We start from the raw sequence: 23,160 nt of genomic DNA, 5'->3' as shown, positions 1-23,160 counted from the left end.
CCACAGGAGGAGGGTAGGATGGAGGCAAAAATTGAAAACAGACTGGCAATTTACCCAGACACACTAAGCTGTCTCTGTAATATAACATGACTGTTTATCTATCTGAAAATAGGGTATTTATGGCACTTCAGCACCTAAATTATGCTATAGCTATTGACATAAGTCTGAAAGCCTAAGTATGTCATCCTGCTTCTGCAAAAAATACCAAACAAATCTGCCTATTTTGTCCCTGCTTTATATGAGAAATGAGTTGCATAGAACTTACCACTGCCTTTAGTTTACCATTCACAGTGTATCAAAAAATGTTTGAAAACATAGGAAATGTAATTTAGTTTCTTTTCTGGGGAATAGTCTCTTTTTACCCACTGAGTTAGCATAGCACAATTTTAGAAAAAAAGAAAACTTTTAAACACCATCACATTTCTTAAAAAAATTTGTCTACATCGTCCTCTATATTTAAAGCTGTACTTTCACTTCAAAACCCAAAACTTGCTCGTTCTCTCAACTCTAAAAATCTTAACACATCTTTTACATATTTCCCTTCTTTCTTGACTTTCTCATCCAGTTTTGAAAAAAGAGGAAAAACTGGTTTTCAACTGAACAGTTTACTTTCTTGTCCTCCCTTCTAAGTATTTCCCCACATAGTTAAACTACATGATCTTTGTGTGGTCAAGACTACAGCAGTTTTCAAAAGCCCACTTTAGTTCCAATCCAGACCCCTCCCTCCCTTATCGCTGCGTGCTTTCTACCTTGGCGCAACTAAGGAAAACACTTCAGACAAACGGTCTCTTTTCATGCTTTGACCTGTTTGAGGGGATTTAAAGTTTTTTTTTAAAAAGCATTACCATATGAGCAGATAGTATCTTCTGTAATTTGCTGGAGTCAATGTAACCCATAATACAGACCGCAAATAATGAAGCTATCTAAAATCAAAAGTGAAAGGGAAGTTAATACAATTTGCACTGGTGTACTCCTTCATGCAAAAGAAAAGATTATTCAAACAATCATTAACTTTTATTGCTACTTTTTGCTAAGTAGCTAGGCGTTTCATAATTATTTCTTTTGGAAATCCTGCTGTGGTGCTCTAAATAAGAATTTTCAAATATAGTTACATATTTAAGAAGTAAGTATTCAACTTTATAAAACTGCAAGTCACCAAAATAGAGCACTAACACATTACCTTTCACCTTTAAATTTAAAACAAAATTAAAATGTCACCAAACACAAAAAGAACCCCAAACCAAACAAACAAAAACCCAAACCAAATAAAGCGAACTCAAAAAAAGGAAAAAAACCCCAACAAACAAAAAACCCCAAACCAACCAAAACCAAAAAACCCAAAATATATCAGTCAAAACCACAAAAGAATTACTCATTAATTTTAAGTTTTCAGCAAAGAATGAAAAACATCCACAACTTGCTGCTGAGGGAAATAAGACTTTTTGACTTATTGATTAGACAGCCTCTTAAAAGTCATATGGGAAATTAATGAAATTATTAAGTGAACCTGAATTTTCTTAATTAGCAGCATCTTAAACAGGTTATAGTGACAAGTTTCTCTCAATATTTTTCAGAATTTATTGGTGTCCTCTTATGCAGTTAGAAAACTTGCATACCACAGCTTATATTGATTGTTTAAAGCTATCAACTCAAACCAGGCAGCATCTGCTCCAATAAGGCAGACAAGTGAAAAGATCTGGAGACACAGATGGATTTCAGTCAAGAGGCTACAGTTCAACCAATTCAAACACTATGAAAGTTGTTGTGTGACAGTATCCTGTGTTCCAGTGAGCATTCACTAGATTTCACTGCTAACTACAGTTACCTCAACTATCCAAAATCTCAGATTACAGAACTACTCAAAGACTTCAAAATTATGTAGGAAATCATGCAAAATCATGCCAGACATTACATGCCATGCAAACAGTGGTATATTTAAAAGTTTGTAACAGCCTGAAGAAATGCAAGATTAATGTCTTTTTTTATTTTTGTGCTTCAAAACACAAAGTTTTTTTTCCTGTTCTGACGTACTGATCTCAGGCTAGAGGCCGCTTAATGGGAAAAGTAAATATTTTTAGTACTGGAGACAGAATAGTAAGTGGTGTAATATGGGCAACTTTTAAATTCAAGTCTAGAAAAATACTGATGTGATAAGCGGTGAGAATCCTTTGGGACAGTAAGAATGAAATTTGGCTACAAGAAAAGCGCTGGTATAGTTGTGAATTCAATGGCTGTCTGTACAAAGCAGCCAATCTGTCCAGGTTAGACAAAGAGGATAGTTAGAGGTAAATATGGGCTTACCTGAGTTAGGAGAACAAACTGAGCAAACTGCCAGGGAAGCATGAAAAAGATATTAGAAACACACAGTGCAATCAAGCTTCCTGTATTAATACTCGGAATCCTTGGGAAAAAGAGATAGAATAGGCATCAGTAAGTACAATTACACAGGTGTTTGCATATAATTGAAAAGTACAATAGAAAATGCAATAGAAACACGGTTGCCTAGGAAGATAGCTAGCAATATTGATCAACTACAAATAATACTGCTCAAGTAAATTTAATATCTTTTTTTTTTGAGTTTCCATGACAACAGCTCTGATATTTAATGTTCCTTAACTATTTGATGAGTCACTGAGTACCAAACAAGTCTTCTCCTGGCAGTATGCAGTTGAGCAGGTCAAAGTGTGCCATTTGCAAGTGCTTCACCTTCTCGTGACAACTCTACAGTCTGGTCACAACCATTTTCATTTCAGCTGAAATCACAACTGTTTCAGAATGGCTTCTGCATTTGAAAGCGATTTAACTCCTCTCTCTCACATTTCTTCCATATTTACTTTCTGCTAGCAATCCCGAGTGGTGTTTCAGAGAAGGAGACAATGACAAATACATAAAACTCATCTGTAACTGAAACCCCCATCTATTCACCATAGAGAATGTTTCTTCATAATCATATTCCTCTGAAATAAATGCTATTTAAAATTCTTAATCCTATGTTGATTCAAGTTCAATTCTGAAATGTCATGTTTCAAATTTCACTAAATTCTAGAAAGTACATATCTTTTCCTCATATAAAACCCACAAATTAGTGACAAGCTTGAAATATATTTGCTTTAAACATCAATAACTACAAATCAGTATGACCTAATAAAGGAAAATTGGTGGTTATAAGTACTAAGTTCAACTAAGTTATAAATACATTGTAAATGTGATGCAATAGAGTTGGTGGAGGAGCCCTTAAGTATGAATGGTCATGCTTATTTTCTAAAACAGAGGCAAGACAGTAACACAATGATATTGCAAGCCAGAAACAATCATGTAAAAGCAGGGCTAATGAACTCAAGAGCATCCCTGCATTACTGTAATTAGACTGCTCTAAATCACTGAACTAGTTAATGAGACTAGTTAATTAGTCATAGAAAACTGCAAGAACATACTAGCTTATGGGTGCCTATAGCATCCTCTGTTGCAAAGCATAGGCTTATTCTACGTGCAGCCAACATACCACTCTCCAAGAGGGACAAAACCAATTGATGAAGTATCAGCTTGTTTCTCATGGGAAGGAAGGAAGGGACATCAACCAAAAATTCTGATTTTTACTTTAGATACGTATTTGCCAACACTGTAACTCTGATTTTATGTTAATCATGTCTTCAAGTTGAAAAGTTTTTCCTTTTAATAAGTGAATAATATGACTGCAGTTCTACTGGTGCAGCGTCTGCAATGTAACAGCCACAGGAAAGTTTCTCTGTTAATGATACCATTGTTACAGCACATGGAGGCATTTAAATAAACGTTTAAACAAAGGCACTTAAACAAATGTCCTGTGACATTCAATTTTTTTAAAGCATTGTAAAGACCCAGTATAAACTGAGAGGTACCTGAGAATATAGGTCAAAAGCAACATCTGCATCACAAGGAATGGGTACGAGAAACTTTCACGAAGAGGCGGAGTCCACATGACACGTGTGCACTAAAAATAAGAACTGGGTTAGATGGTAACATTCATTGATACATTTCCATAACACCACATATTTGTATTTCAAAATGACTACAGATACTCCAATAAAGCAAAAACCAAGCTATATGAGGTTTTAGTCAGAAAGTTAAAAAAGCAAGCCAGGAAGCAGAAAAGAGGAAGGAAAAGGAAGTGGCTTTCACACTTGAGGCCTAATATGCACTGTTTAACTAAAATAGATCACTGCTTTTCCAAAATTAAATGCGGCAGCTAGGGAATATCCAGGAAAAAACCAGGACGGCAGCTACCTGCCCCAGGTTCTGAAATTATCCACTCTTCCAGGTAAATCATTCTCAATTTCATGGAGTGACTCGCCGTACTTAGACAGAGATGGTGTGTGGGGAGATAAGCTGAAAGATAAACCACTATATTCCTCACAAAGCTAGAGGTTTTTTTAGGTTTTAAACACTTTGCATTTCTATTAGCAACAGCACATTAAGTATAAAATCTGAAGCTGCCCTCCAAAACAGGCCAGTACACTAAACTCATGAAATTAAGTCCATACAGACTCTATACTACTTATATATAATTTACATATTCCACTCTTTAACCCTCATAAAGCAAAGCATAATACAGTGAAGTCAACTGAATAGCTTTTTTCATTAATTTCCTAATTAATGGGGTTCATGACAAATAAATAATGGGTCTCATGGCAAATGGCTCAGCTACAAATGTGGTCTCCAATGTTTATATTCAGCTCTTTGCAAAGTGTTTGCACTGACCATTAAAAAAGAACAAATACAACTTTACAGGAGTACTCTGACATACAAAAAATATGTTCAAGCTGGCTATCAAGAGATTTGCATTAAAAATCTTTAAAACTACAGGAGAAAAATGTAATTCATCTTAACATGGACCATAATGAATCTATGAAAATACTGCTGCCAGGATGTTCCTTCTCCTTTGCTTCCTAGAATCTTTAAACCTTTTTTTTTAGAAAAACTGTTTTACCAAACAAGTCAAATTTAAATACTGTTTTACCAAACAATTATATAATTCCTTGCTTATTGTCTTGCTATTTCCCAAGTATGTTAAATTAATAGTGTAAAATAAAAGCAAAGTACAGAAACCCATCACATTAATCACAGTCCCTGACGTCTAGAAGCACTCTTTGTAAAAGCTGCACCAATTATCATTAAAATAAACCTTTCATAAATATATGTATTAATGTGCTGTCCTCAGTTGACTGCACAGATGTGATGAGTTCATTTTTTTAAATAAGCAATAAATATAATCATGATTTTTTTAAAGCAGTGTAGTAATTTTGAATATTTTTCAACACTACAGCAACCTTTGGTTTACCAAATCTCATGATACTAGAGAAAAGAAGACAGGAAAAAAATGATGAGCATATACAACCATAAAAAGGAAGCATTACCTTAAAAGTGGATTGACTAATGTGGGCTATGCTACTTTTCTATATTTGGAATGTAATGCTAAACTCAATCATCCGTGGATGATCTATCAAGGCTGTAAACTCACTATGCTGCAGATAGAAACATATCAGATTCGTCTAAGTTTGAAATCATTAAAACACAGCAGCAGAAGCACAGCACAAACTAAAACATACAGCCTTAGGGTCACCAGCTCAAAGCCAGAGAGCATTTTGACATACCACTTTTACACAGCTTTATTAGAGCTGAGATACTGAGGTGTTAAGGCATAGGTTGGACTTGATGATCTTAGAGGTCTCTTCCAACCTCATTATTCTGTGATTCTGTGATACCAAGGCTTATAGATCAGGCTTACCAGTGTAGCTCAGTCCTATCCTTCCCAAATAGGAAAGGAAATTTTTAGCAGCTGGTCTAGCTCAACTGCACACACTGTCAGCCCACACAAGATGATTTGCACATAATCACAAGTGCATCGAAGAGCTGGGCATTTCTTATACACACAGGCACACCCACAGCACGGGATTCAACAGAGCATCCAGTGAGGGGAGACCCCCTGTGCACCTGCAACTACAGGTACCACCATAACTACACACACAACAGTATCAAGTAAGTCTGAGTTATTTCATTCAGCTACAGTCCAAACACAAAGTGTCAGCTGAGATCCAATGCTGCACCTCTGCCAAGTATTTCCTGTTGTTGTCCAGAGATCCATACAGTTGAGCCTGATTCAGGGTCGCCTTCCTTAAGCCCTACCTAAGCCCAGACTACATCTGTGTAGAGCTATGCAGATCTGATTTCACATCATTCTCCAAAATACATTATCTATGCTTTTTCCCCAAGTCAAGTCATCTAAAGAGAGAGAGAAGCTCTCCTACAGTCACCTATGGATAGAACTGCGCTGTACCACAGTGAAATAAATGGTTTTTTGCTACCACTGCCTGGAAGTTTTCAACACGTTTCTTTCTGAAGTTACAATTACCACCTTCACAGGCTTGGCAAAACAGTGCCTATCCTATTACTATTCACTAGCAAAGGATTAAATATAATTTCACTTCAGGATGCCATTTAGAATAGAAATCCACATAAAATGCCATATTTACACTTGCAGAGCACAAGAAAAGTTTAGCAACTCTAATGTTTACCTGTTCTCAACCAGGCAGTTCAACATCCACGGGGGACAATGTTTTAATATGTTTAAATTCTTTAAATATTTAAAGACATTTCAAATGGAACTTGAAAATAAAATAGCTATTTCATCACACAGATTTTTGTTTTATAAGGAAACTGTCAAAACTTACTGTGAATGGAAGCATCTCTAATTCTGTTATGTACAATACGTGCTCTAAAAACTCAGTGTTCTCTACCAAGTTCAGGTCAGTAAAATAAGAAAACAAAACATAAATTCAATCCTAAACTAAATTATAAGGTAGTTAGTTTCCATTTAGAAGATCTTTACAAATTTCCATTCATAAACTGAGCACTAAGGGGGAAAAAAAAAAAAAACAAGCCAAACAAACAAACAAACAAAACCCCCAAACAAAACAGCCCAAGGGAATCAGAATGAAAGCTATGAATTTTCTTCCAAAATATGAAACAATGACACAAACAGCATTAACTGGGAAAACCTGTATATGTTTTAAGCAACAGTTTCTTTTTTTCATCTTTCCTGCGAAGCAGCTTAAGTTTAACACTGGGATCTTTATATACATACACTATTTCTAAATTCTGTGTATCCTGGGTATAGTATATAAGTAATATGGAGGTTTCTTTGTACTTCTCTTTGTATTGATGATTTTCCACTAAAATATATAGCAATTTAAAGAAGCTTCTGGAGCTTACTCACACGGTACATGTAGCCCACTTATGCGTGGTATGGGCACGAAAATAGAGCATTCTGATGTTTTGAAACTTGAAGTCATTGTGCTACTAAGTTTCAATCTCAGGACCAATTTACAGTATATTTCCTTTCTGATTTTTTATTTTAAGCACTACAGTGACAGTGGACCGTGCTATATAATTTCCAGTCATGGTCTATTTTTCTTTCAGTTGTCTTATTCATTTATTTTGACTGAATTTAAGTTATTTAAATTAAATCTGAAATGAATAAGCAACATCGCTACATTTAATGAAATGAGAATTAGCTTAAACTTCAACAGTAATTAAAAAAAATAAGTGGTAGTAGAGGGAAACTTACCTCTCCATGATTGAAAAAGAAACACAACACCGTAACCAGGCCTCCTAGACGACTCCCACTGTGAAAAGAGGAATAGGTACAACAGGATCTTATAATGGTTAATGTTGCTTAAAAACTGTGAAGCAGCACTTGTGTACAGCTAAGGTTACTGGAGGGAAGGGAGGAAAGCTTTCAAGCATCAAGGGAAGGTAATGAACAGAGTACATATAATAGTAAAACACTAGTTAGTCAGACCGTGTTTATTTCAGAGCAAACCAGTCCCTCATACATCAACTCTTTTTTGCAGAACACCAATTTTAATGTTAGTATCTTGGAAAACAGTTATTCCATTGCTCACAAATTTTGCTTTAGATGATTACATCCGGTGCTTTTAAAAACCAGTCAATATAAATGCAGTACTTCTTCCCCAAGATGCTGAGCGGGAAATTTTGGTCTGGATCTAAAGATTAATTTAGGGTAATCAAATCAAGCACATTCAAAAAACATACTTAAAAATGAACTCATTATATGGTCAATGCAAGATACGACTGAATTTTTACGTGAAATACTGCAATGTTAACATGACTTTAGTATTTTTTACATTTCCGCATCAATCAAATTCACCTATTGAATAAACAGCAAAGGTAAACCCAAAAATATTACTTAGATTTTTCCCATGTCAAAAGAGCAATAGATAAGGTTCCTACTTGTTTGAACAGATTTGTAATTGCTCAAGTTATGTGATAAACAGCAAAGAATATTTTTGCGCACACAAATTTACCACTACTCTGAATAACACATGATACCATTTTTGCTACTAAACAAACACAGCAGTCAGCTGTTAAGATTCTTAAAAAAAAAATACCCCAACCAAAGAACAAAAAGAAAAATCAACCACACACACAAAAAAAAGCCAGTCAAAAACAATCCCTTCAAATCCTCTCAGATCCTTCACCCATCACTAATATACAAGTCAAACAGAATCAGTAGGTTCTGGGTACAAAATCTGAGGATTAAAGATACCGAGCGCTAAAACAATCTCCAAGAACTGTGCATTCTTGCACATAAAACTCAACCTTCCTTACATCCTATAAATTTGAAAAGCTTCAACACTAAAATGCAAAATGACAAAAAGAATGTGCTTAACATTAAAAAAGTTAGCCCTAGAAACAAAAAAAATTGCTAACCAGAAATAAAACTCAAGGTCTATGCTTTCTAAAGAAAGTAGTGAGACATAAAGAGCTCACTGATTTTTCAATGACATTCATATATGAAGTGTGAATTTCTGTATAACTCCCTTAAGAGAAATATTACAAGTTAATGACACAAATATTCAAAGTTCACCTACTTCCTCAAAACATGCACTAGGCAACTTCCTGTTTTTACTGAACAGTGTCTGCCCTCAACTATTCCTTATTTTAATTACCAGCACATGCCCGAGAGAAAGAAGAAAATCCATAACAATGAAACCAGAAAATGAATGAGGGGGAAAACCAATCACATCCTTCAAAGGAAAACATAGCTGCCTTTGACTTTTTGGCAAAACCAACACATGAAACCAGATGTAAACAGAAAACAAATTTCCACTTCTGCTTTTCTGCTGAATGTGGAATCTATTTTTGTATGAAAGTGTATTACAGCTCCTGAAATGTAAGGACAGATACTGAAAACACAAATTTAGAGAAAAAGGGAAGTGCATATAATTTGTCCAAAAGAATGCATTATGTCAAAAAATATTTTGCCTTCTCAGTTAAGTTAAAATGGAAATACATGCAAACGTGACTTAAAGCAAAGCACAGGGAAAAGCCCAATGTTGCTTAAAAGTACACTGTCATTCAACTTGTGTTTAACAATGAGGTGCAGTGATAATTTTAAGAGCAGAAATATGTCAAAAGTTGTTTAAAACACACACAGCATCTAGTTTTATCCACAAGCTGGTGGTATCAATGAGTAATTTTTAGTGACAACGTATATATGTAAAAAAACCCCCACACACTACTGCTGTACAAACAAGTAATATCCCATAAAATATTTTTATGCTCACTTTTTCAAACTTTGTCTAAAACCTGGAAACTAATACCAAATAAATAGCCCAGTCTCAACTGCCTTACCTGAGGTATGTACCATATATGAAGAACAGTGACATCATGAATCCATTCAATAGAAAAATCACAGCAACATAAAAGGAAGCAGGGTCTCCCAACCCTAACAAGAAAGTTAATATATTGTTGTCAAATATAGAATTAAAGGCCATATTGGTTATAAAGCACCATACAATCAGCATACTATTTTAATATATCTATATTATATATAAACTATCAGTATAATATCTCAGTGTACCAACAGAAAGAGACAATTAAAAAAAAAGTAAACGTCATTATAAGACTATTGTGAAGATTTAATCAGGAGACCAGAGCTTTGAAAAAATCCAGGAAGAGTACAGGTGCACATAACACTGGAGCAGTCAGTGACAGAATAAGCCAGGAAGGATGCATTAACTGCAGAGAAAAAATCTGTGAGGTTTAGAAGGTAGAAGTACTGCTAAGAATTTTCTCACGACTACATTTTGACTTCATAGAGCTTTTTAATACAGGTTTGTTAATCCTAGACTCTCACTTCCCATCTCTTGCAGGAGTAAATCCATCTATAAACATATCACACACACAATGCTCCTTGTTTTCTTTGTTTCATTATAAGCCAAGATACTTTCCAGTAATGCAAGTCTTTCAATTTATTCATTAACAGACACTTTTGTGCTCACTCTTCTGCTGTTATCTTTCCCACAACTTCTTTAAAACCTCCTGGCTCTAATCATTTCAGCAATACAGCATAAAAAGCCTTATTCATTAAAGTGAATGGCAGCAAAACTTCATAGTTTCATATGCAGAACTGATTATTCCCCACTGCTGAAAATACAGCAAGGCAGTTTTCTAAAGTTGATGATATGCTCACCAAACACAGTAGTCTCAATAGCTGGTGCTTCTTTTGATTTTGTTTTTAAGAAAAACAGGAATGAAAGGTTGTACACTGTTTATTGCTTCTTACAAAATTAGAGAAAGTGAACCATTCAAGCTCTGAAGTTCTTACAGCCTTTGTGAAAAGGAAAAATACTACCCTGTCATCACACAAAGGCTTTTTAAATGATAAAATGAAACAACTTCACAAACTACCATCTATTATTCAGCTTGAACTGACTGTAGTACACCTTGAAAGCACTTCTTGCTAAGGTACTTTTATTGTTTAAAACTTACTTGACAAGCCAATATTTCAAATGCAGGAAAAAAAAAAGTGGCAGAGTCCTTGCTTTGGTGTCAAAATCAAGGTACAAGGTCGAAATTCTTATGCTAAAGAATAGCTCATGAGAGGAAGAGGATTCTTCTCAGCAGCATCACTAATATTTCTCTAAAAAATCTCCAAAACTGAGGGAGGAAATTTTGAAATGTAGAAACTTGGAATGTATTTGGGATCTTTCAGAAGTTACAAAAAAATAATACATGTACAATAGGCTTCCAATTACATTTAGGACATCTTATTCTTTGTAACAATCCAACATTATGAAGGCTCAAACCATAACTGTGGAGTTTTGAAGTCCAGGATAGGAATTCAATCTAGGCAGGATTTGCTTTATCTAATAAGCAAAACCCACATTTTCACCCTTGGTAACAGAAGAATATTTATTATTTCTGAAATACATAAAGCCTCAATTGTACGCTTCCAAGGAGAAACCATGATAAAACAGAGTTTACCTTCACAGCTTTCAACAGGACTAAGCCCTTTTCCTCTGTTTACAGTCCAACATGTCTTTGTTGGTAAACCAAGGAAATCCATAATTGTGGTATATATGCGGTACCAGCTGGCAAGGACCACCTATGGGGAGAACAGATTAGAAGTTTCTGCCCAGAGTAACCTCTCATGACAGCTGGCCCTCATCCAGGATCATTTTCAAACTCAGGATTTATCTCAGCAACTTAAGCACTTTTGACCACAATTTCCTAGAGGCATCTAATAGACCAAGTGTTTATTAACAGACTAAAATTATGCCTATTGATATTTAGATGCTTTATCACAGAAACAATTTCATGCATCGAGCTGCAATATTCCAAAAAAAAAAAATCCCTACATATAGCATCGTCTCGAAGGTTCCGCATTTGAGTATTTTTGTTTTATCAGATATTAAAATCACGGATATTGTTGACAGAGGACAATTGACCAAATTGAACCCAGGCAAGCCAGTTGATTTTTTTCCACCTCACAAGAATATTAGTGGACCAAATCTTTAGGATTTTTAGTCTGTTAAATTTTGATGGGTTAATTTTAAGAATGCATTACAAAGGGCTTCCAGATGCAATGTAAGAGAGCATTTCCATTTTCTATACAAAGGCTGTAATGTTCTTGTAACAACAACTCAATTAAATCTCAACACCAGACATAGAAAACATCAGTACTTTACACACAGCAAAAATGACAACTCATCTCACAGCAAAGTCATTAGTTAATAACATTCCCAAGCTATTCTGTCAGGATATAACTGACTTTATAGAGTTCATAAATGAGTAATGTGGCTATTCCGGTTGAGCTGCTTTGAAAGTTATAACCCAGGGGTTCCCAGACTGACAATATGTTTCACCACTGCAGTATTAGCTGCCTCTGCCCTGTGTCACAGAGAACATATATAAGAAAGATGATTCTCTCTTCTCGTTCCCCATACAATTAATAAAACTCTTTATGTCACTTCTATCTTCAAGAAGGGCAAGAAAGAAAAACAGAAACGTGTGTGAGAATGTGATGGAGTAAATCCTCCTGGAAACCACTTCCAAACATACAAAGGACAAAAAAGTGATTTGAAGCAATCAGCATGGATTTACAAAGGTGAAATCACACTTGCCCAGTGTGATTTATAACCTTCTGAGATGACTGTCTTGATAGATAAGGAGACAGCTGTGGATATTTTTTTAATCTGGTGCCAATCTGTTCTACATTTTAAGACTAGATGACGGCACAAGGGAACATCCTCAGCAAGTCTGCAGGGTAAACACTGGAAGGAGCGACTGATCCTTGTGCTGCCATTCAGAGGAATATCAAAATGCAGGAGAAATGGGCCAACAGGAATCTTCCCAAGGGAAATGCAAAGCCCTGCACTGGGGATGAACACTACTGTGCACCAGTACAGCTGGAAGCTGACCACCTAGAAAGCAGTTTTGCAGAAGAAAACCTTTGAGTTCTAGTAGACAATTTATACTCGAGCCAGCAACAAGCCCTTGATGGAAAAAAAAATATATCATCAGCTGTATGTCACCAGGACAAGAAAGGAGACTCTTCCCCTCTACTAAGCACTGCTAGAACGGTATTTGCAGTGCTGAGCCCAGTTCTGGGCTGCTCAAGACAAGAAGGACATAGAATAAAGATGACCAAGAGAAACTCTTTTTGGTTGACAAGAGAAGAGACAATGATCCCAAATTCAAATACAGGAAATGCCACTTATACATAGCAAAAAAACTTTTTCAATTTGGGAGGGGCAAACACTGGAACAACCTGCACGGAGGTGGAGTATATTCAAATTGAAACTGGAGATGACACTGAGCAACCTGCTCTACTTCACTCTAGTTTGAGCAGTGTTGAGACTAGTCAATCTTCAGACAGCCCTTCCAACCTCAACTGTCCTGGGATTCTAAAATTCATATATTTTTAATACCAAGGCTCCAATCATCATGGTTCACTTCATCTGTGGCCTTCACACCCTCCTAATGCAAATCCTGTATATTTAAAATATGACTAAATCTTCCTAGACAAAGACTCCATGCCTCAACATTGTGCCTTAAAAATAAAGTATCCTGAATTCCTGGAAGCTCTCTAAACATCTGTGCCCTGGTGCTTCTGGCAATGCATGTGTGCACACATGAACCAGACACCTGCCCCATCTCCAGACAGACATCAATAGGCCTGGAGAACCAAACTGGCATCTTTCTTCTTATCACCTGAATGTGCTTTGTTAGGGACATCTGTATGGCATATTTGCATCACCAGCCCTGAAGCTGACATTACCCAAGCATATAAAGCATTCTTGCCAAACCAGTGTTGCACCAAAAAATCCCCCGAAAAAACAAAAAACACGCCCCCCCCCCCCCCAAAAAAAGAAAAAAATTCCAGTGATTAGTTTATCAACTTAACCATTTAACCTGTTTATGCCGCAAGTGCCTGTGTCTACTGTGTCTACTACAGATTTTAAAAGTGAATACTCCCTAAAAAGGCATCAGGCTAGGTACTTAAGTACTTCATGCAAAAGCCCCCATTGTTTGCCAAAAGCTACTTTATATGAAACAGTTAACAAGGGAATAAAAATGGAAACAAATCAGAAAACAATACAAAATTGCTAGGTCAGTTGGAGCACAGTGATGTTTCTGGAATTTCTACTGTTCTGTACCAGATAAGACAGTAAAACAGAACGTGGAAAACAAAACCCTAGCTTTCAGACCCAGGAGAGTTCTGTGGACCAGGCTAGTCCTTTGCTGTAAAAGAACACGTAGAAAATTCAAGCCCTTTCACTAGTTGCCTTTGAATGTGCACTTTAAAGCCAACTACACAGATCTTTGCAACACACTCCTCATTTCAACTCACATTTTCATTATCACCACCACACACAGAAATATCAACAGTTCCATAACAATGACTATCCAGAGAGCAAACCTAACACATTATCTCTCCACCACAGAAACTAAAGCATTATCATCCCTCTGCCATTTTTCATCAGAAATGAAAACACCACAATTACTAGAACAACCTGACTATGGAGCAAATACTTGGAAAATCAACTTTATTTGGATTATAATATTGTACAGCCACAAGGACTACCTTGTTGCTTTCAACAGGTTTTTTACAGCTTACATGTGTAATTCACATAAAAGATGTATTGATTGCTACAGACTCATTTTACTTTATTTTCCCTTTTTTGAAGTTTTTAAGGCTAGTACTAGCTGTATATACAAGTGAATTCTTTTACTTTTCTTAATTAATTTAACATCCTTTTAGCAATGGGATTTCCAGATTGGTTTTGATGAATTTAATTTTAATATCCACTAAACAAACAAACATTTTATTAGAATTCAGCCTTATTGCTACTAATGGGCTGAAAGAGCTGGAAAGGTCCAAAATATAAAACAGGAAATGAAACACTTTCAGGAAGCACGACTGGCTACTGAGCATCTGAAGGAAAAACTTTACTGCTAACAAATAAATCCACAAGCATCTTCTCACCACCCAGCCCCATTATAATCATAAGAGAATTCTACCAATTTGGACAACATATTTCAGATGTCAAGTTGCACCTATCGACAGTTTTACAAGTACAGTTATGTGGAAACAGGAGTACTGAAAGAAATACACTTAAAAATAAACCCCAAAGCACTATTTACAGGAAAGCTAGAAATTAAGCAGTAAATGACTGAAAGGAGCAGAGGAGACTGTTTGTCTGCTTTGCATGCCCACACAGGCACAGAAAAGATGAATGAATTAATACTTTATCACCAATTTCTGCGAGCCAGTATAATCCTAGACAACTGAATGAACAGACAAACCTACATACTTTGCACTGCAATCAGCCTAGTGTTCTTACAGAATGTCAGCCACTATAACTGATTGTTTTGTTTTGATTTAATCGTCTAATTTACTTAATTGTCTTTCAGCATGATACTGATGAGTCTTTAAGAACAAGTTCATTTGACCAATAATCTTTGATTTTTGAAAGTCAGACTATAGCTGAAGTCAATAAATCTTTGTCAGCTAAAGGAAATGACTCTTTAGTATTCAGATGATGTTTAAAATGGGGCATTTCTAGAACTGAATTGAAATCCCTCTGGAGTTAGAAAAAAATTACAAGCAAACCCTAAACAAGTGAGGGCAACAAAAAGTGTTCATTACATAGTGTTTAGTTCTTCCAGAGCAAGGACTTAAGAAGCAAATGAAACCACCACATGCAACTTGTACAAATACAGGCACATCAAGAACTCTTACACATGTATTTCCTGAAAGCAGCTCTGCTCCAACAGAACAGGAAAATGAGGATAAAAGCTAGTACCCAACAATCACACCCATTATTAGCTGGTTCTCATAAAAATAAACACAGGAAATTATGGAAACATACATTAACCAAAGGAATGTTCTCTTTGCAAAATGTTTGAGACACACTAGCAAAACCTCAAGAGACAAAAACCTCAGCATTTTTTTGTACTTAATACACTTGTTCTTTTTAATGACAAAAAAGCAGAGTAGGAATATGATCTAATCAGGTAACAAGTTCAACATTAAGTATGTACAAAACAACAGCAGTCAGTCCTCCACAGAGGAATTTCCCCTACAACTTCTAAGTAAACTTATTACCACTCATGGATTTCTCGGCCGCTGTGAACTGTGATGTGCTTAGTTCTGTCAGTTTTGGATGTACTACACAAAATGGAAAACAAAATAACTCCTGCAACCTGTATCACTGCAGTCACCATTGTCCCATGCTACCTTAATTTCATACGTCTTATATCCTGAAGTACATAATGTCAACAACCTACTTGCTTTCAGGGAAAAGAACAAAAAAAGGCAGGAAGTACAGGATTGGTCTGCAACTTTTGGGCACAAAATACTAAGATCAAGAAAGCTTTCCTAGTTGATTGAAAATACGTGAAGTTTGGAAATTGATCACAATGTATGAAGGAACTTTCTCATTTGAAATCTGGAACTGAAGTACAGTATTTAAGCAACACTTCATTAGTCACTGCATCTTTACAACCACATTTTCCAGAACAACTCTTCTTACAAACTTGTAGTCAAAGCTAAAACAACCAAATATTTGCAGAAGGTATTATATTAAAAACATAGCTCACCTCTGGGTAAAGGTTGAACCTTTGTAAGGTGTTAATCACTAAAGGATATTCAGTTAGTTTGTCATTCATAATTGCACATACTCCACTCCAAAATGATGGTGCCTCAATAATGATCTTGAAGTAGGAATAATAAAGACCCTATAGGAGAACAGATTTATTATTTACAATTAAAGATACTACTTCTGCTTCAGGAACCACTACATACAAGCTTCATTTTTAAACAAATTTTGTAACGTAACAAACGGGACAGGCTTATTGAAGATGACTATCCAGCTTTTCAAATCTCTTCTGCTACTGCCATCGAAACAAGCAATGTGGGTTTCCTTCCACTTTGTTTCATAGCATACCTGGCAATCTCTCATTTGGGCTGGTAACTATGCATCACATAGTGTTTCACAATTCTCAAAATAAAAGTAGACAAAAGGGGTATGTGTGCGTGTATACATATATTCCAACATATATTAATTGAAAAAAATATTTAGCAAAAAAAGGCTGCATAAGAAGACTATAACTGAAAGCAAGGTATAAGGTACTTGCAGTTTTGTATTTTGGGTCCTCCAGAACCCTACTTTTAGATTATATTTTAAGTGAACTGTGAAGTGATACATTCATAGGGATCAGGTGCAAGTCACACAAATACTCTGCATGTAAAAGTGCAATGCACTGTAGTTGTATGAGATCAATATGTATACTTATGCGGAATGTATTAAGAAATTTTGGAAAGCCCGTGATCAGATTAGACAGAAGTTTTGCAAACACTGAAATGTAATCTAACCATTTCCGTGCGAAAAGCCATTTCTCTTTCTAGTGTTGACAGGTGAGAAAAATGACGGTCATTTTCAAAAAGAGTCGTTATGTGACACCTGCCAAAAAATAATAACAATTAAAATGGAATAAAGAGGTTTAGAATATGTACTAAGTCATAGTTACCAAAGAACATTCAGTGAATACCCAAAGTTTACTTATAAACTGCTACTGTAATTTACACATATACCAATACTCTCATCTATTCAGATAATTCTAAATTGAGAAAGTATGAACAGAGTATTTATGAAATTCTATTATGGCATTACTAAAAATACTATATATTATATATAAAATTGTTCATATTTTAAATTAAGTGCAGATGCTTAATGATTAAGCAGCAATTTTTTGCTTGAAAAGCAGGCTTTACTCTCCTCTGAAAAGGCTTAAGAAACCTTTCATCTCAGCTTCACAAGAATAGAATTATTCAGCTCAAAGATAATATAGTCTTGGGAGAAAAGTTCTAAATATAAATTATCCCAATATCTTCTCTAAAAATAACAAAAAATTATATTTTTATTATTTTAAAATACCATATTACTCTGAAACAATAAATTTAACCTTACCAATGTAGGACTCCTGCAAAAACAGCTGTAAAGGAAACAAAAGGTGCAAAGTTACTCAAATATTTAAATAACTGAACATGAAATTGTGTTCACTGCAGTAATTGCAGTACTACTTCAGAGATGCACAGAAGGTACTCAAGACCCCAGCAAACAGAAGAATAGGAACATCTGAATTAACCTCCACAACCAGGTCTTTGAAAATTTTCAGTGGTATTCAGCACTAAGCAACGTTTTCACCTACACCCTGCATCACTCAAGCTGACCCACCAGCATCTAACACACATATTTCAGTTATCAACAACAAAACTGAATTAGAAGCATTTTTTCTAATATGCACAAATATTTTTAGAATTTTTATGAGGCCTACTGTGACTGTTCACTCAACTCCTGCTCAGATTTTCACTAACTCAAGCTAAAAAGTCTGAGGCACACTACCAGCAGCTCTGCTAGGTCAAAGCAAGGGCAACCAACAAGCAGGACCAAGTGGCCTGAAAGGGCTTAAGGTCACTCTGCAGCCATTATCTCCTGCACCTCCTGGTGTACTGATTGTCTGGCAGCTTCTTCAGAATCTGCTAACTCATGGAAACTCAACAGACCAAACTTTCAAGCTTTAAGGTGAAAACACATCAGCTGAGCCAAAAAATTTCTGAAGCAGACTGAGCAGCAGCTGGACTCCTGAGGCTTTCATGCTTCTTGGTGTGATACAGCATCATGATGAAAAAGGAAGGAAGAACACTTCCACCATCATCTTGGTAATTATTTTGTTGAGAGGTGCACAACTCAGAAGTTTCAAGTTGAGCTATAATCTAGAGAACTTGAGTTCAAAGCCTCATGTCTCAAATGATGATTAGTGAATTCCTGTGTTAAGACTAGCCTGTACAAAGTGGACTGGCCCTTGTTTGTCATGTTTGTTTGTTTTCTTTCCTAATGGACCCATAAAATAAATTTTAATTTACAGAGCACACTGTGCTGTAAATATGAGAAATCCAAATGGACCGTGACAACCAACAAAAATCTAATTGAGTCTGTAATTGATAAAAAATTACAGACTCTGAATACAGTAAAGTTCCATTTGTCCATTTGAAGACTATCTGCACTGCTGCCATGTAGGTACAGAACAAGGGAAGCAATCTGAGGGACAAAGGGAAGAGAGATATGCAGAAAAAGCAGCAGGTTAACAGTACAGGTCTCTGGCCTCTTGAGTGTGACAAGATCCAGAGAGAGCAGGAACCACTCTGTTTTGCTTGAGCAGCTCTGACAACATATGCAGCTTACCACAGAAACAAAGCCTGCATGAGTGAGGGGATAATGGGAAGGCATTTAGGGGGATCACAGTGCTCCTCCTAGACTGAAGGTGTCTCTGTTGCCCTCTAGGCTTTCTGCCATAGGAAGTTCTGGCAGACTAGCTGCCTTTAATCCATGAAAATCTTTATGGTTAATGAAGAGCCCTCTTACTCACAAAGGCTGAATGGAGCAGAGAGGAAGTGGAGAGGACAACCACCCTCCCTGCTTAGACCCAGCTGTGGCCAGAAAGGTGCTGAGCACCATGTCCCTCTCCAGGGTGCTGACTGGCACACACCTTCCCTCTGGCACCCAGACACTGCAGCTGCCTCTCTGAAGAGGTGGAATGAGTCACGTTGCTTGGACATTGGTAAAACACACAGCAATGCCTGCATGCTGATGCAGAATACAGTCTGAGAGTTAGTGAATGTACATTTGTTCAGGCTCCATGTTACAAGACTAGGGTTGTCTATTTCTGGAAAGCAGCAGGGATAAGAGAAAGAAAAACACCTTTGCAAACTCACTAAATTTATGTGGAATGGGAGTGGACTTACTGTACACTTCATACCCTAGTATACACACAAAATATATATATTCCATATATATATACTTCACATATTCCCCCAACACAGAGCCTGGAAGTGCTGACAGTACTTGTTATCGTGGTCACAACAAGGTTCCTAACTAGTGTGCTGCATTATGACCTAATTTTAAAATTTACGTTTTGCATGTGAAGAGATCCAAGGTGAAGCTGGGTAAGACAAAAAATAAAATTAAAATTTAAACAACCGGAAAGCAAACCAAAACAAATTACCACCACAAAATAAAAAGAAAAACACACAAAAAAATTCCTAAAAAATTTCTAAACTAGCTGCTGGTACGATTTAACAACATTGACCTCGTGCTAAACACTTCACACAGCAGGTGAGGTGATGCTATACCACGCTGAAACTTCCCTCAGAGTTTAACAGCTCCACTTCCATCACTGAAGTAGGTTTTTCAAAGACAAGCCTGGGTTCCAGCTAGAAAATGAAGACCCAAATTTTTCACTTAAAACTTCATATTTTTATATACTTTCTAGAAAAAAAAATCACAAAAATTGCTTGGTGTAAGCAGAGCTTAATGTTTTAGAAAAGGTTCAGGAGCTGCAGGGGTTAATTTTATACTAAGGACATTTACACTGGTTCTCATGGAAAGCTGAAGATGTCTTTTTCAGAAGAGCAGGTATTGATATGACATGGAATTCCAGGTAAGCACGTTAGCTCTATCAGCACTGCAGCAAAGCATATTCCATACAAAAAACATGTTTTGCAGCAATTTTATGGAAAGAAACAGAGCAGCCCATACCTTTCTTAGTTATTGCTTATTGAATAATAGTTACACATGTGCACAAGGCATTGTTTTATTTCTCAGCAACATTCCCAAGATTCCCAGTAAGATTAGATGCTGAAATAATTTGCATATACACACACACACGCCAGGTATAAAAAAACCTCCGATTTTCAGACAGACCACATGTTAGGTAAGTATATACAGTGAAGTCCAACGCATATTAGTTACCAGGATTGCTCATTAACTCAAATTCATGTGGTTCCAAATATGCAGTATTTTACCGATACAAATAAATTAACTATTCTTATGGAAATTGCATTTCACATTCAGACATACCACTTATTTCATAGAGGAAACAATGTCTTTAAATCTGATTCTTCTCTTCAATAAATGTTTTATTGAAAGTCAATGCACTAAGTGTAAATACATTCAGTTATTTTGGAAAATTTCATATACATTTTCACAGTATCGTTCTATTAAAAGTAGAAAGTGAAGACCTTTCATAATCACACAGCAATTAATGTTAATTACTCATATTTCAAGAGACAATGGGCTTAATTCATAGACTTCCACGCTAAGTCCAAATCAGCATTTTTCAACAGACTGCATTATGCCAGTTTCTGATGGAACACATGCAGCTCAGCTCTGTTAAATTACCACCCTTTGATCTCATTAATGTCCTTGCTGGAGAGGGAATGAAGGAGGGGACAGGAAGGGAATACTATAGTCCTAATGCTATAGACACTTACATAGCTACTATGTACTTGAACTTGCAGATGCCATTTTCTCACCCAGCCTAAGAAGCCCTAAAAGCAAAGCATATGATAAGATTTTTGCAGACTAGGGCTATTATGTAAAATCTGATAGATTTCCTATTTTTGCCTGTGTGTTATTCTGAGAAAAGCAATATGGATGGCATATAAAAAGGACTCTAATTCTGGAAATTAAATACTGAAGAATACAGCCATTCATTGGCTTTATTTACCAAGAGAACAACAAATGCTGAGACACTATAATCCAACAGGACGTGAAGCATACAAAAACTGATTCATATTTTGCAAATATCCACAAAGTGAACAGGTAGAAATACAGCAGAACTGAAAACAGTGAAGAACCTGCAAGCATTGACTACTTCTGCAGCTTAATCAAGCTGCTACATTTTGAGATTCTCTGCAATATAATAAGGATGTGTTCAGGAATAAGGCCTCAAGTCAATGGTCATGAAAAAACCAAACAACATAATAGGGTGAAGTGTTGTATAAGATCCTTGAAAGTCTGACAACATTACTGCTGCACATAAACTGGGGATAATTTGTAAGAGAAAAATTTCACACTCTATAATTAAACTAGCTCCAGCTGTGGGAGCCTCTGTTTTTAAAATATGCACCTTAAATCTTATGCAAAGCAACAGCAAAAATTCAAATTCCACTAAACTTAATCAAAACTCACTATTTCATATTTAGTATATGTACATTCTTTGCTACTGAAAATACTGTATGCTAGAACATAGTTTGCTATTAAGGTTTTACTCCAGTTGAAAAAAACTTCCATGAAATATTTAATAGGTTATCTGGGTTTCACAGACAAATTCAAATACCAGAAATTATAAAGCTCTCTCCCTAATCTGCTCTCAAATTTCAGAGGAAATAATTTTTCAATTCTGACCGTCTTTTTAGCATTTCTATGTCATTTAAGTAACTATGAGTCCAGGAAATGCAGAATAAGCAGATGAAAGTAAAGCAATTCAGAAACACTTTATTCATTAATTAGTTTGCATGCTAAGGGCTGTTTCCCTGCTACTACTTTGCAATGTAATTCATCAAACTGAAGAAACTCCCTCTGGCAACCAGGACTACTGGTGATGTGATTAACAGTAGCAGCATCTTTGGAACATCCTGACAGTCTTTACTAAAATACCTTTCAGGTTATACCTAATGGTGCATCTGACAAATACGCTATTACTTAACATTTGTTAACTTTAGGACTGCATCTCTATGCAAATACTTTAGGTGTTTTTTTCAAGACTTTGGTCATTAGCCATTTCATTGTTTACTCAAAAATATTCCCAAAGACAATAACATCCCAATTTACATCCCTCTACAACTTACGTACTTCCACCCATAACTCTTCCCAAACATGGTGTTGCAATTACATTACTTAATAAGAGTTGCTGCCTTTTTTTTTTTTCATAGAAATTAATGACTAGATAGGAGAAATCCATAAATATCAGATTTTTTTTTTCCTATAAATATTGGTTGATACCACATCAACTGCTACATTAACAGCTTTACAAAAGTTACCAGATAGGAACTTATTTCCTGTCCCTTTTCAACATCAGCTATGTTTTTGGGTTTTTTTTTTCTTTTTCCAAGTTGTATTTCCAAATATACTTCGACACAATTTACTATTCCAGAGAAAGAAAGGTAAAAAGATCAGTATTTCCCCCCCTGCCCCCTGATGTATTCCTTCTACTTACCCAGAAGGAAGGTGAGCCATATCTTGCTATCAGCTTTTGTGATGAAGGCCTTTCTGTCGACAACAAATACTGCCAGAAGAACACAAGCACCTTAAGCACCATTTAAGTACAGCATCTATAAAGAATCTGAGCCCTGCAATATTAGTTTTATGTAAGAATCTTGACTAGACCTCAAAAATGCTGAAAGAAACTTCATACAGCAAGTTTGTAACTACACACAAAGCTTTAAACACCACAGATAGACTACTAAGG

General features: G+C 36.0%; 1 protein-coding gene across 1 annotated transcript in view; it reads right to left on the bottom strand.

Moving 5' to 3' along the window:
* Positions 1 to 23,160, bottom strand: part of DPY19L1 (dpy-19 like C-mannosyltransferase 1) — a 46,142-nt gene that overhangs the window by 21,915 nt on the left and 1,067 nt on the right. The window contains exons 2-11 of the mRNA XM_040082773.2: positions 22,909 to 22,977; positions 17,820 to 17,844; positions 17,225 to 17,312; positions 16,450 to 16,587; positions 11,329 to 11,449; positions 9,694 to 9,787; positions 7,604 to 7,661; positions 3,879 to 3,970; positions 2,302 to 2,401; positions 846 to 923 (exon numbers count right to left, since the gene is read on the bottom strand). Of these exons, the coding sequence (XP_039938707.1) occupies positions 846 to 923; positions 2,302 to 2,401; positions 3,879 to 3,970; positions 7,604 to 7,661; positions 9,694 to 9,787; positions 11,329 to 11,449; positions 16,450 to 16,587; positions 17,225 to 17,312; positions 17,820 to 17,844; positions 22,909 to 22,977 (863 nt within the window). The remainder of the gene's footprint in view (positions 1 to 845; positions 924 to 2,301; positions 2,402 to 3,878; positions 3,971 to 7,603; positions 7,662 to 9,693; positions 9,788 to 11,328; positions 11,450 to 16,449; positions 16,588 to 17,224; positions 17,313 to 17,819; positions 17,845 to 22,908; positions 22,978 to 23,160) is intronic.

Source organism: Hirundo rustica, chromosome 1, assembly GCF_015227805.2.
Source record: "Hirundo rustica isolate bHirRus1 chromosome 1, bHirRus1.pri.v3, whole genome shotgun sequence".
NCBI lineage: Eukaryota > Metazoa > Chordata > Aves > Passeriformes > Hirundinidae > Hirundo > Hirundo rustica.
This window is presented reverse-complemented; position numbering and strand designations above follow the sequence as displayed.